Raw genomic sequence first — 19,285 nt, forward strand, 5'->3', positions numbered from 1 at the left:
GTGACACTATTTTAGAGTAAAAATTACAATCATCACTCAAATTCCTTGTGACATTTCTCTCTTAAGGGCATTTATTATACATATTTGAAGTACACTTCTTGTGAATGAGGAAAAATTATACTCACCTTCTTTATTTGAAATACAGAGATCACAAATTGAAACAAGATGTTTTGACTTGATATGTGAAGAACTTTTTGATTGTCATGTACTGAAATGGTTTCTATCCTTGGACTTTTTAATATGTCAAGAAAAAGGCATTCTATATCTCACTGAAACGACATTAGGGAGGGGATTCACGAAACTTAAGATCAGTCATCTAAATGTATGTTTTATGAAGAGAAATAGCTAACTCAAGGGGGTGATTCATCCCCTTCTAAGAAAGTCATAATGAATCCTCCTCTGGAGATGATGCCTTTTTCTCTCCATAAAACATAACAGAACCATATAATACTTGCTGAAGCTAGATCCCTACATTGTAAACAGAAAACATTAGGTGGAACAAGCCTTTATGCCTTGAAAACTTTAACAGCCAAATGTAGTTACCTGTGAGACATATGGGTCCAAGAGATTAAATAGGATAGTTTGATATACAAAAAGCAAACTTTTGCCTCTTTTATACTTGAGCAAATTTTCACATGTGCCCTATATAGTGTTTTTTTGTGGTTTTAAAAGATATTAAGCAAGCATAGTCTCTAAAATAAAGTGTTCAACATCTGAAAAAGAAACAGGGACTACTGCGCACTGTGGATCAAGTGAACCAGTTCAACCCCTCTTGTAAGTAAAAAAAATTCTCTAAATTGGACGTTTTATAACAATTTAAATCCCATTTGAATACCTTTTCTGAGACACTTCTCTTTAACTTCCCCACTGCACCTTCATTAAAAAGGTTTTCCTTATTTCAAAGATGATTTTCCATTTAAAAGCACAAAAAGAAGAATGGGTTTACATTAATAATGTCAGAATTGAACAACACTTTCCAACTTTTAAGTGATTAATTCTAAAATCTGCATAGCCTACTGCTGTCTTCACTTATTCAGTTAAGCTTACTGAATTAGCTTGCTTCACCTTTTCTGTTTATCATAGCTTCAAGAGTCTTCTGGAGATGAGTTACTTATTCAGGGTGGAGGGCAGACAGCTGAGTGCTGGAAATCCACAACAATCTTATCAGCCTACTGGAAAATACCAGTGGTATTCCTTAAACTTTTGCTACAGCTGAAATAAACTCAGCCATGAAAGGAATATATATCTGGTCTTATCTGAATGGATAATGAAAGTAAAACTTTCAGGTTGTAAATCTTCATTCAAATCTACTCTGATTTCCATGCAGCTCTTAGTTTCTGATGCATTTGAACATGTGTGAAGAAAATGCATTTTACCCCAACCTTTGGTGACTAATATGTTTTTCCCCCAATTACCAAAATACATGAGTATCTTGCCGATTTTTCTTCCTGCATGAAATAACCTCCAAGACCTCAAATACTGGCTACCACTCAAAGCTAAAATATTCTGACATCATCTGCTGGTACTTCCTCAAGCTGCTCTGCTGCTGCTCCGCTGAGTTCAGCTCTTGGCTGCCCTTTTACTGCAGATTTTTTCTAAGTACAGATATTTGAAGGTGAAGAGGAACAGCATATTGCCCACTATCTGGTGATCACAAGAAGCACCTTTCCTGTCCAGTCTGAAGCTCTGTATCACTATAAGAAATATATAGATATATTTGAACAGTTTTCTGGTTTTGTTACAGTACAAGAAAACCCTCAATATTTTCAGTATTTTTACATATTATACAAATTTTTTACAAAGGTATTTGTAAATTATTGTATGTGTGTAAATAATGTATATTACTTACACCTTGCTTTAAATATTTTGCAGAGTTCGGTAAAAAACAGTGATATGTTTTCAAGAACATTTACAGGATTATTCTTGAAGGAGTTTAGCAAATTTATCTCAGTACAGCACAGAATTCATGGATCGCCTTTTGCTTTAGTTTCACTGTTCTGATTTTTTTCAATCTGAGTAATCCTGTTGTAAAACCAAGTATTTTCTTAATTCAGATTGAAGAGTCAACTCCAGTGCTCTGTTTGCTTTACCCCAGTGCCTAATCTTTCCTATTTCCAAATTATGAGAATAGTACCTTTTTTTGGCCTTGGAATTAACATGGAATAATTTGGATAATTTGGAACCTACAGTTTCAAATTTGGTTGCATCAGTGTTCTCTCTAGATTATATTTTTGAATTAAACTTTTTTTTTTCTTTTTACTCAAAGTCATGTGGGACCAGTAAACAGTTCGTTTTTAGGTTTTCTTCTGCTTCACTATGGCTGTTTGTACTATGAATCCTTTCTAAAAGTTCAGTATTTATGAGAATAAGAAAGCAATAATTCTCAATCTTACTATTCACTTCAGTTTATAAAGGGAATTCTATAATCATTTTGTTTATAAAACAAGATCCCACACTGAATAACCTGGGAGCATGCTAAGAAGCTTTTCCTCTCAGCTGCCCATTTGACTTTCCACAGAAGCATCACAGTCTTCCATGGAACCTCTAGTTTGAATCAACTCATTGGAACAGTCCATCCCTTTTCTGTGTCTCCATTCCCTGCCTGAAGAGTGAAACACTGTCCCAGTGTTTCTCTCACTAGCAGCTTTCCAAATCTTCCCTACTAATCGGTATTACAACTCCAGAGAGCTTCACAGCAGGCACAAATGTTTCTACTATATGGCTACCTGTAAAAGCTGTAGGTTCATGATCAGATGGCTTCCTTGTTCCATCAATTCAGCAAAGTACTGCCTGTCACTATCAGACCTTCCACCTGCTCCCTGTGCTGGAAATCTCTGCATGCAGTACTAGTGAATAAATGGCACCAAGATAAATTGGTGTCACAACAGATTTTTACACAAATCTTTCTCATTCTATTTGTATAAGCTGACACAGGTTCTGAAGGTTTAAAAAGGAGCACAGCTATTTGTTTTCCATTAACCTTCTCTATGTCTCCTAGCTGGCCCCTTGCCCTGATGGACTGCCTTAGCTACTTTGTGCTTTCAATGTATGATATATCATAATAGAAGCAGTCCAGCAGGCATCAAATCTTCAATGACTGCAGATATTCTCCATAGTTCTGGAAAATTGTATCAACACAAATTACTCTATAAATACACACCTTTGCAGAACACACTGGGTAGTAGTTTGTAGAAACTGTCTCTAAAAATAAATCATAAAATGAGAACTACTCAGTTCCTTGTTTGAATGCCACTTCAACCATAGTCTTTTGAATAGCTCTGGGGAGGATAGCACCATGCCAAACAACGGCTGAAGTCTGAACTGCTGTTACTGAACTGGCATCTTCTTAGTGCTGATATCATGAGGCAGCTACGTTTGAGCTTTTTTAGTGACATTTTACATTTTAAAAAGAAGTATTACTGTGCTAGTACTGGACTATATATTTAACAGTGATTCTATTAACCACAGAAAAGAATAGTCAAGGAAGATGGTAGATTATCTTCTTGTTGATGTTTTCGTATCAAGACTGGCTTACTCTCTTGATAACATTTAACAAAATATACATTATTGTCTCAGTACCATTTAAAGGAAAATTCTACTCAGCATCACTTAAGAGGTAGAAAATAACAGATTTTTCTGGCTTTTGTTTTTATCAATTTCTTTTGCTATTATTTTTTCTAATTTACTCTAAGTAACAATTCAAAAAGAAACCCCTGACTAAAAGTACTATGCATCAAGGAAACACTGCAAATTCTTTCACTTATTAGAAACATCATTTGTAGGATTTTAAAGAAAATGCAGAATGGACAGACAGGCATTTATGAGCAGACTTAGTGAATTATGAAAATTCATTGAAAGTACTAGCAATTGCAAGTTGATTTACATTATTTCACTTATGGTTTTCCATCAGTATACATTTATTTCAGCAGATTCTATTATATTCATTGTTTGACTCCGGGAAAATCTGTTAATTAAATCCTGAATTTCTGAATGTATTTAAATTCAACAGAAAGATAACTTGTAGTACATAATTATCAAAATATCTGATACCTTCTTGAACCTCTCTGAAAACTTGCCATAAATAGAATACTTTATTTGAAACGTTCTGCAACAGAGGCCTGAGTTAGTGTGAAAGTTAATATAGCCATTAATCATGTTTTGTTTTGGAAGCTTTCTTATTCTGTTCTATTTCTAGGAATTTTGAAATAAATATTTAACTTAAGCAGATCAGTTTTAGCTGTATAGTTAAAGGTGTTGTGGAGTTCTTTCCTCCTAAAAAAACCACAGAAAAATATTTTAAAAAAAAATTATTTTGTTCTGGCAATAAGCAAAAGCTTAACACGCATACTCTACATGCAGTAAATATGCAACAAAGCAGGGGATTCTTTATAATACCTTTTAAGTTATTCTGTGTACATTAATAAGCTTTTTTTCTGGGAAGTGTTAGGTTTTCATCTCCTAGTTAGCTTGTTAATGATACTTCACCTCTGAGGAATTTATGCATTCATGAAGCACTGGCATAAGACAAATCATATGCCTTGCAACTCCCACTGAATATGCAAGGGGTTTTCATTTATTAGCATAGGTGAGGGCACAGGAATTAAAGAAAAAAAAAAGAACTTCATAACTAAATGACTGTAAAACATCCTTCCTCTCATGGCAATGCCACCAAGGAACAAGGCAGAGCAAGAACCATATCCAATGGTACCTACTGCTAGAGTTCATTTGCATGAGACCAGTGTTGCTGTTATGGCAGACATGAAGAGGACAAGGCAGAGCATGTTGCTGCAATGTCATTTTTTGAGGTGGTTTTTGGGGGTTGTCGTGGCCTGTCTGGCCTGGTGGGGGGGTGGGGGGAGCTAGAGCCTGCTGCCTCTTCAGAAGCTGGAAACCAAAGAGAGCAAGAAATTCCCAGGCTTACATCTTAAGGTAGGTGTTCACAGGTTGATCTCACTTTTCAATGGTCAAAACCACTGTCAGTTCTCTGAAATGGCCAGTTATTGGTCAGGAGAAAAAACTCCCATCAGCATCCAGCAGTTTCAACTTCCTTCCGAAGCTAATCTTAAGGGTGCAGAACTTAAAGCAGGCTATTGGGAATACCAGTACCATAAAGTCACCCCAGGACAGGGCCATTCAACACTGTGCCTCCTTCTGACTAGAAATTCTGAAACTATGAAAAAAATTCCACAGCTAGACACTCAGAAATTGGGACATAAATGTTTTCATTGATGAAATCAACATCAAAACACAAAAAATCAAATGTAAAAGACAAAGGCTGTGTGGAGAGGAAAAAACAACAAATACCAAAATAAACCCTTCACTCTGTACCTAACTAATTTTTAAAATTTTTAATTTTTCTTTAAACTTCTTCTCTAATCTGATGGAAGACAGGACAATAAATATGATTCAAGAGGATCTCCAAATGCCAATCATTTGGATTCACTTTTTACACTACAACATTTTATTTATAAATTCAGCTTGGCAAGTATTTTAAAATTGTATTTATGCATTTATGTATTATTGATGCATTAAGAACTGCAATTCTAGAACAGTGTTAATTTTTTTTATACCAGTGAGCTGATTTTCTTGATTATGTTAAAAATGGGGTACTAAACATTGCTGAAAATGCAAGCTACAAAGAACTGAAAAAATTGCTCAACAAATAAATTAGTTATTCATAGCTTTAAATCCAATTGGTAATTCCAATATTTTAATGAAATAAATTATAATAATTCTGTTTGCCTGATCAAAGATCAAACAAAGAAATGAAAATTAAATTGACTGCTTGTTAGTTTTAGTTTTGGCTGACTGGAAAAGGACAAGCTACAGAAATAATATAGCTATGGTAAAATTATAATAAACATGATGTTAATTTGATGTGAGGGGAAAAAATAATTAAAGGATCTGTATGCTAACTATATAAAAAAGTCTGATAATCTGAGTTCTTACTAGGAAAAGAAAAAAGGTTTTTATCCCATTGTTGCTCAAAGAGGTTTGTTATACCACATCCCATACTGACTTGCTTTTGAAAAGCCAGTGACACTGCTAGATGTACTAGATTAGTGTGGGGATTTAATAGCAGACAGAAATTAAGCTCCAAATAAGCCACTCCCCTTCCCCTCACCCTTTCCAGTTAACAGGAGGATAAAGACAGAGACTACGATAAAAAAAAGAAAAATTGAGATAACAAAAAGAAAAAAGAAAAAAAGCAATGGAATAAGGAACACACAGTAACAGCAACAATATCAATAACAAAAGCATAAAAAAAGAGAAGGTGCTTTACAAACTACAGGAGTTCACCACCTTGACTTAGCTCCATGTGGCTGCCAGGACAAAGACAGGATGGGGGACGCTCCCCATAGGTCACATCCATGCAGCCCCTGTTACAAAGACAAGATGGTGGCCACTTCCTTTGTTTGATTCTCCCTGTCCCCAAGTCCAAGACAACAGAAAACAATGGTGGACAAAACCCTGAAAGCGAGATTGTCTGTGTTATGCCGTGCTGCCAGTTCAGAACCTTGGCTTGATTCCACATGGCTGTTACCAGCACTGGTGCTGGCTCTGCTGGGGTTTTGACTCCACAACACAGTGGTCACAGTGGTCACACTTTTGTCAGCAACATGTCTTGGAGACACAGTGGCTTTACCGTGTCTGCAAGCCATGTCCCAGAGAAACAGGATGGGGATGAGCAGCAGCAGCAGAGGACGATCCTGACAGAGCTGATCCCAACAACCTCCACAATGGAAAGGCAAAATGAGGTGCTTCTGGGGGGGAACTCGACCTTTCTGGCCCCCAAAACCACCCTGATCACATGGGTGCAGGGCCTTCACCCTCTGCACCCAGGACAGTGAGGCAATAAAAAGCTCACCCATGCACACACAGAGGAGCACAGGGACATGGTGGTGGATGGGTGAGACAAATGGCACCTCACCCTGGCCTTTCCACATCCACCACATTCATCACAAGTGCAGAGGGCAGAAAGTCCTGGGCAAGGTGGGGAACTAACATAGAGATCCAGCCTCCACCCCAGCCTCGCCAGGGCCATCCCCAGTGAGACCCAGCCCCAAGGGCTGGGGCACAGCTCACTCTAGGAGCACTCCAGTCATTTCAGAGATCTTGGAGGCGCCCTGCTCAGGGATACAGAGATCACTGTGGAATAAAACAAAAGAGCATTTCGGTATTGTACAAGGCTAATTATGGAGTATTTAGGAAAGGAACCAGCATCAGGGAAAGGCATGGATTAAATTGGCTTGGAACAGATATGCAAAAATATAGGAATAAAATAATGGCAGGGGATGGTTGCATGTAAGCTGGTGATTATGCTCGTGTGCCCTGTATAGTAGCTCTACCTGCAGTGACTTTCAGGACTGAGGAACTCCAGTCCTTTTTAGTCTAATTCCCAGTGAAACCACAAGAGGTGTGTGAGATCAGAAGAAATAGATTTAAATAGATTTATATTAAAAATATAAAAATATCAAAAGAATGTTTGTGTATTGAGTTTGATTGGCAGCTTTTTGTGGGGGTAGTGGTGCTGCCAGAGCTCCTCTCATGTCTAATAGAACCAAAACCAGATGGTTCCAAGACTGACCTGCCACTGGCCAAGGTTATCCATCAGCAATGGGATAACATATTTGAGAAGGAAAATGTCACTGTGCAGCATTACTAGCAGCCAGAGAAAGGAGTGAGAATATGTGAGGGTTGAGTCTGCTTTGCACATGACAGTAACAGAGAGTGATACTTTGTTGTTCTTATCTCAGTACATTTTCTCTTGCCCTGGTGGAGGAGTGAATGACTGATATGGTGGGCACCTGGCATCCAGCCAACATCCACCCACCGCAGTCTTTATGATGAAATCTGCAAATGGACAAGCTACCCCTTTATGCGGAATATCTTGTGATTTTTTTTTTTTTTGTGACTAGCATTTACACCTGACAGCTACCATGAAAAATCTATATAAGGACTCTAAAACACAATAACTTAGTATCTCATAAAGCATAAAGACTGCTTTCATTTAATATCTAAGGACTGCAATTAAAATTACTGACTTTTCTATTTCCCTGAAATAATGGACTATTGTTCTTGTGCAGCACAATTATACATCTTCACCACACACACGAGTGAGCCAAGCAAGCAGTCACAAAGAGACAGCACAGACTGAAAGAACTATTCTTTCTAGCAAGCAGCAACAGGAGAAAGAAGTCTAAGTGACTTTAGAAAGTGGAGTCCCAAATGCCCTGAGGACAGCTGGTCAAGATTTAAAATTTCTGGGAAATTAGAACAGTCACAAAGATTCCTTCAGTTTGGTCTGGTACTGGGGACTCATCTATTGGTAAAGTGAGTGCTAAATTGTTACATGAAAAAGTCTATATACTTATTTTCTGTGTTTCAAAGACAGTATACCTTGACATATCAACATATTAATAAAAACTACATGTGTGTAATCTGAAACAGTCTGTTTAAACTATTGGGAATAGTTGCCCATAAGTAAAATGTTTCTTGGGGGTCTCATAGTCATATAGACTACAATGTGGGATTTGCCCAGAGGACAAATACAAGAATTGTGTCTGGAGACAATCAGACATTGGAGGCATCCTTTCACTGCTAGGTTTTGTGCCTGAAAACAAGGTCATGTATGTCACAAGACTTATTTTTTGTGGTGTTCCTTTTTTTTTTTTTGTTTGTTTGTTTCATGATCAGTTCAAATAATTATTTAACTGGAGAGAAGTACCTAAGATGGAAATATATGTCAAGGCTGTTGAATTTTAACAGAAATAAGTTTCTGAAAATAAAAACATAAGGGATAACCTCAAAGATCTGACATATTTTAGCCTGGAGAAGAAGCACAAATCAAAGCTCAGAAAATCCCACTAACAAATAGGTGAAAACCTTTTTTACTCTGAGGGTAACCACTGGCATTGGCTGCCCAGAGAGGCTGCGGAGTCTCCAATCTTGGAGGCATTCAAAACCCACCTGACACAGTCCTGGGCAGCTTGCTTTAGGTTACCCTTCCTTGAGAAGGACACTGAATAGATAAACTCCAGAGGTCTCTTCCAATACTACCCAATATTATGCAGATCAAGAAACACAGATCTGAAATAATAATCTCCCCAGATATTTCCCAAAAGTTTTAACTACTTGGTGAATATTTGTTTAGAGATAAGATATATTGAGGAAGAACAAAAGCCATTTTCCAGTGTGTTACATCATTCCAAACATTCCCCTTGTTGTTCTGTGGATTCATAGTTTTCTGGTGCATGAGCAGGATGAATCACATTGTTTTTGTAGACCCCAATTAACAGGCTTAAGGCACAGTGCTAACATAAGCAGTGCATTTACATTCATAGTCCCCAGGAATGGTATTATATATGCATCCTTGATAAACTTCGGAAAAAAATAAGTTGTAAGTGCAAAGGATCACAATCTTATGCTGAGTTGCCAAAATGAAATTAAATTTCAGATTTATTTTATCTTCCTAAATATTCAAAATATTTTTAAAACTAAAAGAACTGTGTATATTAAATACTTTTGTTGGACATGCATGCCATAGTCACCAGAAACATATAGACATTGCAGTGTATTTGCCATTTCAAAAATTATAGAGGTCCCACAGTTTCAGGAAAAAAACACAGATGTCTAAACTCCTAAAGGATTTGATGCTGTGGGGGGGATAAAAGGGTTGAAAAAGCTTATGTAAGTGCAGAATTTAAAAGCACAGATAAACTAAGAAGCTTTTCTATTTTCAATATAACTATCATGTCTTTCATTTTGAGTAATGATTTATAAAGTACAAAAATCAATAATTAATCCATTCTAAAAAATTTCATTTTAAAAAGTATCTGCATGAACATAAGCAGAAATGACAGCAACACTGACATCCTCTTGTCTTCTTTTGAAGCTGTATATGCATATATATATGCAGGATCCTGAAATATAATTTGTACTATACTGTGGTTGAGTCAAATTTCCAAACCATGAATAAAAACTTCTGGATAAGAGTTAGATTTTGAATAATGAAGGAAGACAATATTTAGATGGGAGTCTGCCTTTTTGTGGAATTGACTTTCTGCAAGTTGCATTCCAGGCATGTTTTTAAAGCAAGGATCAGACTGACTGCAAAAAAAAATTATTATAAAAAAAGTGAGCAAGCAAATACATATTTAGAGCAAACTGCATTGAGAAGCACACATACTTTTTCTGAAAGTAAATCCCTAGAGACATCTGATCACACACAGAAAGCAGATATTCAGTGTAAGAACAGTAGTAATATGAGCCAGCTTTTTACTGTGATCATGATATTTAAACACAATTATTAAATTGCCCCACCACTTTAGTGATGCTTAAAGGCAAAGGGTTTTTTAGGTGTGCTTTTATAGGTCTCCTACCTTGAAACTGAGCATTAAATCCCTTTCGTCGGTGATTGCTATCAGATGTAAAATGCAGTCGTAACCAGTTCTTACTGCTGATAACTGGAGAAGGTAAATTCATACCACTCAACCTGGAAAAAGAAAAAAGAATCTAAAATTAATGGGAAAAAAACCCCAAACATGTATACGTCAGTTAAAAGAGAAAAACCCCTGAAACCTCAAAATATATTAGAACACAATGATCTGCTGTCATGTAATCTCAATGTATTACTAATCAAGTAATTATTATGTTGAGAGAAATATGAGGGTTTTTTTTTCTCATTACAGCTATCCATTTTATGATTAAAACTTGTATTTCCAAACTATTTTTTTCATGAATTAAAGAAGAAAAGCAGTCTTGTGAGAGAGTGTGCATGCACATGTCAAACCATTCCGCAAAAAACAATCCTATTCAGTTATGACAAGATGTGATCATCTGACTCCCTGTTGCGGTAGCTACCTCACAGGAAACCAAATCTCAAGTACTGAGAAGTGTTAAATGAGGGTTATGGACGCAATCAAATTTTAAATTTGGGTGGTAAATTATTGGTACATAATTATGGTGGTAAAACTGATTTTGTGTATATGAAGTCCAACGCACAATAAAAAAAAGAAAAAAAAAAAAAAGTCTAAGCACATCTGAATGCAGGCTACCCAACTTGCATTAATTGTGGATATGAAAAAAGTGCACAAAGAATTTTTCTGATACAGGCAACAGGCCCTTGGACTAGCCTGGGTTATTCCATTGTCATTCATTACACTACACCATGGGTTAATGGATTAGCTACCACAGGGAACCTAATATGATGAAAATTCATGTCTTAGTTTACTAGATAGTAAACTTTTTTAACTTTTTTGTTTTGCATGACAATGCTCCAGATTTCAAATTTTACCATTTTATATTTTTTTTTCCTGAATAAATATGAAGAAGTACACAAAATTAGGTTTTGCCTTTTCAAAAATGTTGATTACTTGAAACAAAAGTCAAACTGATGAATATCAGAAATTCCCAGCTAAAATATCATCTGTGTGAGGGTAGATTTCCCAGTACTGAAGTAAACACAGTACATGTTGGAGCTAAAAATAATCAAACTGAAATGGGATTTGGTCTCCCTCCAAAATTAATAAGTATAGTGAAATAGATGACTTTTTTCACCACAGTATGAGATATCAGAGCTTCATTAAATATTCCAGATTACTAGGAAACTCATCATGTTAAGCAATAATGATTCTGGAGAAGTCTAGTTAGAAATATGGCTGAATCCCTTTTTCTTCTGAAGTAGAACAAGACCAAAATATTGAAATATAATAATTCTTAATGAATGCTTTCTATTCTATTTGAACCATGCAAACTACATCAGAGAAATTTTGTTTTTATTTATAATCTCATTTTCTTTATCTACCTGTTAACAACATAAGGGAAACTCAAATCCTACTTAAAACCACTTTTGACTGGAAAAAAAAGGGTTGGTCTTTTGCAAGATTTACAAGGTTCATTTTAGACATGGCATTAAATAGTTCTTAAAGGTGTTGGTTAAAACACTGACACCTGTTAAGTTTCTACATCTCATTCAGATGGACTTTTACACTTTATATATTCTTTCAGACACACTTCAGACTATTTTAGAGAACCTAAATATTTCTAACTACAAACTGGCCTTTTCTGATTCAAATCTACTTAGAATTTGGGTGAACATATAGAAAGTACAATGATATAACTAAAAGGAAAAAAACAAAACCATATCTGGAATACAGAATATATTTTTGCTAGTACCTCTTAGCTATTGGAAAAACATATGCTAAATCTAAATGTTTTGACTATACATAGGCTGTAGTTCATAGCACTGAACTGAAAATTCCTTTGTCCAAGTACATAAAGTTACATTCTAGAAACGCTGTTTCTGGGGATTGTTTTCTTTTAAAAAAGAAACATACAAGTAGTAACCTTCTATCTAGTACATCCAGAGCTCTGAATTTCAAAGCTGGCAAAACTCTAGGCTGAAATAATAAATTATAATATGAATTACATTGTACATTAATAAAAGATTAAATGAATATCATTATAAAAGTATGATATTTCCCAGACACACAATACACAAGATATTTTCATGTCTATGTGAACTCCACAAGGTTCTAGACAGTCTCAAATCTCCTCATAATACTATGAAATAACATGAAAATGACACTGAGAGAGTATTTTACACAATCTATTTTATCAGAGCTCTAATTTAGCTGCATGATTTCTTTCATATACTTAGCTCTAGATAGGAATATGTTCTTTAACAGCAATGCTGTTTGTGTTTTAGTTGGAGAAAGTGGGAAAGGGTAAAAAATCTTAGTGGTTCTTGGAAGAAAGTTATAACCAGTGTATGGCACAGTGGTGGGGTTTTTTTCTGTAAGGTTTTCAAAACCTATTCACTAGAGTACACAAATTTAAAAAAACCAAGAAATTCTGGGAGCATTAGTTGGGAATTCTGTGGCTGACATATGGACATCAGAAGTGATGCTCCTACACAAAGTACTTCACTCTGTTGCATTCATCTTGTGTATGTGGGACTTCCTATGGAAAAAATTAGAGTTTCTAGTAATGGCAGATTCAAAAGTTTGTGGATACAGAGTAAAATTCCTCTTTACATGTCAATTGGTAATTTTCATGGAATTTCTAAGGGATGGGCAGCCAAAGCTTTGTATGGAAGAGGGAGGTGGACATGGTTACTGATGAAAGTGACAAATCATCACCTGAATTGATACAGCCGTCAGATCTGTACCTCACAGAGAAACTGAGGTATTACATGAAAATGTTTTTTTTTTTCCTTCTTACTTATCACTAGGTGGTTTGCTCCGTTTTGGGTTTCTTTGGGCTTTTTTGTTTGTTTGTTTGTTTGTTTCGGTTTTGGTTTTGTTTTCTTTTTTTAAATAATGAAATAGGAGACAAATAACCTATTTCCATCACACAGTAAATATTAAAATTAAACAAAAAAAATTTAGGAACATTATATGCATGAAAATAAAAAATAAAATAAAAAATAAAAATCAGTAATGTCAAGGAGAGTTAGATTCCAGTCCTTGGAATATTTTACCTACAGCAAAAGATGCAATGTGGGGGAGGGGTCCCTAGAACACAGGCTTATTTGTTTTTTTGGTATGCAAAGTGTAAGTGCATGGCTGGTGGATGTGCTTACAATTTAGCTGCTCTAGTTCACCAACAGAGAGGCTGGACACCACTGGCAAACAGATGCTCAGGGTCACATTCTACACATGGAATGATCCCTCCCACAAAGAACAATTTCCTCTGAGCTCTACCAGCAGAGAGATGCATCACATACCACAATTTGTGGCTAAGTGCCCTTATGTGTTCTGGTGTTACCGTGTGTGCTTCCTCTGACTCAGTGTAACCTTCATTGTAACACATTACCTTTATATCTTAGCTTCATATTCACAGAAAACTAGCAGTTTGGTTATGTTCATACTGGTAAATTGAATAGTAGCCCTTCATATCAATTTCTGTTTAAGAATCTGTACTATTTAAGTTTAAAAGAACAGAAAATAATGGAATCTTGGAATGGTAGAATGGTTTGGACTGGAAGAAACCTTAAAGATCATCTGGTTGCAACCACCTGCCATAGGCAAAGACATCTTTCATTAGACCAGGCTGCTCAAAGCCCCATCCAATCTGATCTTGAACACTCCAAGGCGTGGGGCCTCCACAGCTTCTGTGGGCAACCTGTCCCAGTGCCTCACCACACTCATATTGAAACTGTTCTGCCCGTGACTGATGTGTGCTCCCTCGATCTCTCATGGCATGGATGTAGGCAGCTGTGTAAACCACAGGGTCCCAATAGGCACTGCCAATGTGACCACCTGTCCTGAGGTGTTCAGGAAATACTGAATGCAGGCAGGACTTGTGCTGGTAGGTTGCTAAGAAACCAAAGATGCAACTAAGGCAAAGTTGTCTTTATTTCAAGTGCACATACATAGTATTCATTCCTGTTGCGTATTAATATAGGTAATTTTAGCTCAGATTAGGTGTTAAATCTAAAATCAGATGAAGGCTTGGAACTGCTTTGTATCAGACAAATTATTCAGAAAACTCCCCCCAATATTTCTTAATATAAAAGTTCTCCTTAAAAGATTTCATGCTTTGATCTCTACTAAGGATTTCCCCAATGTGGAGGCTAGCTTTGGAGCAAGCTGCAGGCCCCATGGCCTGCCAGCCCTGCCTGAGAGCTAGCCTGGGAATTTCATGGGAGGATTCCAAACAATCCTTAAAGACAGAAAACAGCCTGCAGGTGCTGTTTGTCTGTTCCCGTGTTTTCCTTGCAGGAGAGGGTCAGGGGGGTGGTGAACCCCACTGACCAATGATGGTAATGTAGCACTTTACTGACCAATAAGATTTTCCTTTCTGTACTTTCCACGAACTAGTCTATATAACATGGCTGTAGCAATAAACTAGAGATTCTCTCCTGTTCTGACTCCCTTGAGAGTCGTGTCGTTCTTTCTGCCATTCCCAACTAGAACGACACCCCAATGCTGTCTAAAAAGAATATTGAAAGTTTCTCTGTTCCTTTTAACTGAAAAAAAATATTGTATGGGAAGCAATAGAAAAGAAATTAAATTCTTCATTTTTGTTTGTATTCTGCCTCCACTGTGAAAAATGCAATGCATTTTTGAAACTGATTTTAAGGCCTAGCACAGATAGTCTTAAAAATCTGCCCTAGCCTTGGATAGAAGTGATATCTAGTCTAAATTACCTTAATCATGTTGTTCGGGAACAAACATATACATATGTATAAATAATGTTACTTGTGTATTTTCTGGAAATAGTTGGTTTGACTTGTGGAGTGTTGAGTTTTCATCTCCTGTACTGATGGCAGACAGACTTTACTTTCTAGGATCAGGGGGTTAAAACTGGCAAGTGTCACTTGGACAAGTGACATATTTGAATGCTCTGGGCTTAACAGTATTTGTGGCCATGCGCTGAAAGGAACTGAAGGAAGCATCAAATAGTTGTTTATTCATTGAGTATCAAACACACAGTATCATGTTAAATAGCAATCCTGTGGGAAGAAAAGAAGCAAACAGAAAATAAGTTTTCAAATAACACTGTAAGATATTGTATTTACCTGAGGGCTTAGAATGAGAATTGCGTATGAAACCTAAAAGCTGTAATTTCTGCATACTAGATTTTTCACTGTGCTCTACTGAACAAGATAGACTTCCAGGGAATTCCTGTACCTGTTCCAGAATCATAAAGAATTAAAGGGCCAGATTTTGAGAGCTTTATAGTTATATTAGTATCATACTACACCTCTGCTGGCAAACACTGCATCTTACAAGAAGTAATGAGAAATAATTAAACAACCCCAGCTATTCTCCTTCTAAAGCTGAAGGCCGCCAGGCTGCTTCAGGATGAGAGACAGCAGAGGAAACTCTTTCTGTTGATCATGGAGAGCCGCAGACAAATTTTTCATGTTATACTACTTCAAGTGGTGTTTTAATTTCTATTCTTATTCCATCATTTCCTTACACAGACACAAATCTACTGTTTATGCAAGTAATAAGATATTCTGTTTCCATGCAGGCTTGAAGGATTAATGTTTTCCTTATGTTTAGTAAGTCAGATATAGAAGCAAAAAGTGCTTTGAAGTCTGTTGCATTACCAAGAGATTGTGATATACTTTATCAAAATTATTACAAAAACAGGATTGCCACTGAAATATTTTTCTCTAGTTAAGATTTTCCAGTAGTTATCGTTTGACTCAAATTGAGGTATAACAAAACTATTTTATATTTAATTAAGAGAACTAATCTAGAGACATGTAATTTTGGTTTTGATTTTGGATCTGTTAATAAAATGAAAAAATTGATACTTTTGTCTGAAGAAATAAACCAAATCTTTTTTTTTTTTAATGTTCTTGACATTGTTTTGACTATAACAAACAGATAATCTTTTCTTATAAAAACTAGTGACACTTCAGTTTCATGAAAATGCAGAAAATAATTAGAGTGGGTTTTGTCGATTCATCTACCCTTATCCTCCTAATTTAGCTACTTTCCCTGTTTTGTATTGACCCAACCATCTAGATAGTTGAAGTAATATAACTTTTTCAAAAATACAGTAAAATAGCATAAAATTAATTTAATCGAGTCTAAACAAAATTCAAAAATGCACACTCTGTAAGGACTAATTCAGATTAAAAAAAAAACCACAGAAGCACTCCAACAGTCTATCATGCATCAGTTATCATGCTATGTCTATATTCACTTAACCACATAAATATTTCTATTTTCTAGATATATTTATTTATCTATTTATTCATTTTTAAAGTATTGTCAAGTATTGTCATGATTTAGGAATGGTATTCCCCAATTTAGTTCTCCCACCAAGATCCAAACCACACTAATGCTCACTCGCTCCCCCCTTCTTCTTCCCTTCCCACCCCAGCGGGATGGAGTTGAGAACTGGAGGCAAAAAATGTGAAGATCATGTGTTGAAATAAGAGCAATTTACCAAAACCAGCAATGAAATAGGAAGAGTAACAGCAAAAATAGTAGCAAAATGTACAAAAAGAGGGTGATTCATATGCAAAAATGTGCATGGGGACTCAAAGGTAATGAACAATGGCAGACAATGCCAACAGATTTTTCATCCAGAAGCCACACTCTTCTTTTCGGAAGTCAGAGTCCCTTATTACTACCCTCAGCAATGCTCTGTGGTACACATAAACCTCATTGACATAACCACAACCTTGCCCCCTACTATGACTGCAAAAAATTAACTCTATTGTGGCTGAAACAAGGACAAACATTTAAGGAGGTTCCCTGAAAGGTGTCTGGATTAGGAAATGAAGAAAGAAAACTGTACCCTAATTTTCAGCTGAGAGCTATCTTCCATTTTGCAGTCATCTTAGCTTAAATATTTCTATGAGCATGCCTGTAGATACAGGTCCAAACAAGAACTTTCAAGGATCATCACTCACTAACTGACAAAATAACAGGAGTTAGTTTTTCAAGATTTAAAGTATGATTATTGGAGCAAATAAATGAAGACAATGTCTATGCATATCTGTATATATAGTCTCTCTGCATGTATTGTCTATATTCTAGATGTAAATTTTTATATTTAGTATAGATATACAAAAAAATAATGTTAGAGGTTTATTACCTCAGACTCATTGTCACACCAGGATGGTCAAGGCTGTATCTGGTATTAATTGAGAGCAAGCAATGAGCTACATTAGCTGTAAGAAAACGTGTAGCTGTGAGAGCTGTGTTACAGGGTTTGACACTTAAACATGCATACTGTGGCTGCAGTTTCGCAGACATGAGATGTTCTGATAAGCAGCTGCTGCCTAAAATAAGTGTCATCTTATTTTCTCTTCTTCCTCCTGCATTTACTAACTCCTTCCTTAATCCTTTGCTTCTACAGTGCTCTTCCTTACATGTATCAGCTTTGATTCTTGCTGGAATTTCTGTGATCTTATTTAAAGTCTATAATGGAAGAAAATTATCTTCTCCTCCCCAATCCCTTCAGCTGAGACATTGGTGTACCATTTTAGTGAATTAAATTGCTCATGGAAAGGGAAACGTGTCAGAGCTGGCACAGATTCAGTGTCAGGAGCACAGGAAAAGCAAAGTGAAATGGAGCTGGAGGTCATGACTTGAGAAAGGAAGAATTTATAGATGAATATAAAATAGGGAACAACTCAACAAAATTTAAGAACGGATCGATAGCCTAACAATTTAGACTACTTACAATACCAATGAAGTGAAACAATACTTATTATTCTTGATAAGTGAAACCAGGTTATCTCCTAAATAAGAACTATCCAGTTTAACATGAAAAATGTAAATTCTTCTTTATGTAACATTTGAAATAAGAGATTATTTGTAACAGCTAACATAATCTACAGGAAAAGGGTTCATAAGTGTGGAGAAGTAGAGAGAGAGGCAGTGTATTTCTTATTTAAAGTAATTAGATCCAGTGTGATTTTTCTCTGCCTACTTCCTTAACAATGAGTTGTTATACTGGATGCTGTGAATAAATACTTCCATTTGCATTTTACCTTATTACTGCTTGGGACAAGAATGAATTCACATCAATGAATATGGTTTTGAGTGAGGGTTTTTTTTCATCCTAACTTAAAGACATAGGAGGACTTAGCAAACCTTAGCTTGCTAAGTACCCCTTGAAACTCTACTGAGAATTGTTCAGGAGAACTGGATATGTCCCTGGGAAGCTCAGTGAGACTGGCAGAGCTGTTTTCAGGTGAGCCAGGAAAACTAATGACTAGTAGTAACACAGAAGATGTGTGCTGTAAAGGAAAAAAAATCGACAATCATCTTAAGCCCTGATGGACCACAAGGAGTTTGCCAGAGAATTTTATATCAAATACTTATGTCTTAAAACCAGTCTGGGTTTAAGAAAATAGCTCAAATGAAGCACAGAATTGATGAGTGTAAAAAGGATGAAAGAAAGGAAAACATAGATGAGTAAGGGAATAAGTCCAAGAATAAAGTTTTACCATGACATTGTCAATTTCAATGATTCAGATACTTTCACCTGAGTAGTCTAAAACTGAAATTTTTTTTATGTGGCGTATATCCGTAGAAGGCTTATCATTAATAAATGAAAGCATGCAATGAAAGTTCCTCTTCAAAATGAAATAACCCAACATTAAATAAGACTATGTTCCATAACTGCTTTATGTGGCATTACTGTGTAGTTATTACATTCATTAAGCTCATTACTAACTTCACTGTATTATAAACACTGTCCAGTAAACATTTTAGATGTATGTTTCATATGGAATGATTCTTAATGAGAGAAAAATAAGAAGACTATTTTGCCTGTGATAATGCATTGTGTAAATTTTATGTAT

The 19,285-nt window shown here is 36.0% G+C and overlaps 1 protein-coding gene across 1 annotated transcript in view; it reads right to left on the reverse strand.

Moving 5' to 3' along the window:
• Positions 1-19,285, reverse strand: part of CSMD1 (CUB and Sushi multiple domains 1) — a 1,087,660-nt gene that overhangs the window by 381,793 nt on the left and 686,582 nt on the right. Inside the window, exon 6 of the mRNA XM_058836707.1 lies at positions 10,383-10,495. Within this exon, the coding sequence (XP_058692690.1) occupies positions 10,383-10,495 (113 nt within the window). The remainder of the gene's footprint in view (positions 1-10,382; positions 10,496-19,285) is intronic.

This window comes from Poecile atricapillus, chromosome 3, assembly GCF_030490865.1.
Source record: "Poecile atricapillus isolate bPoeAtr1 chromosome 3, bPoeAtr1.hap1, whole genome shotgun sequence".
NCBI classification, from domain to species: domain Eukaryota; kingdom Metazoa; phylum Chordata; class Aves; order Passeriformes; family Paridae; genus Poecile; species Poecile atricapillus.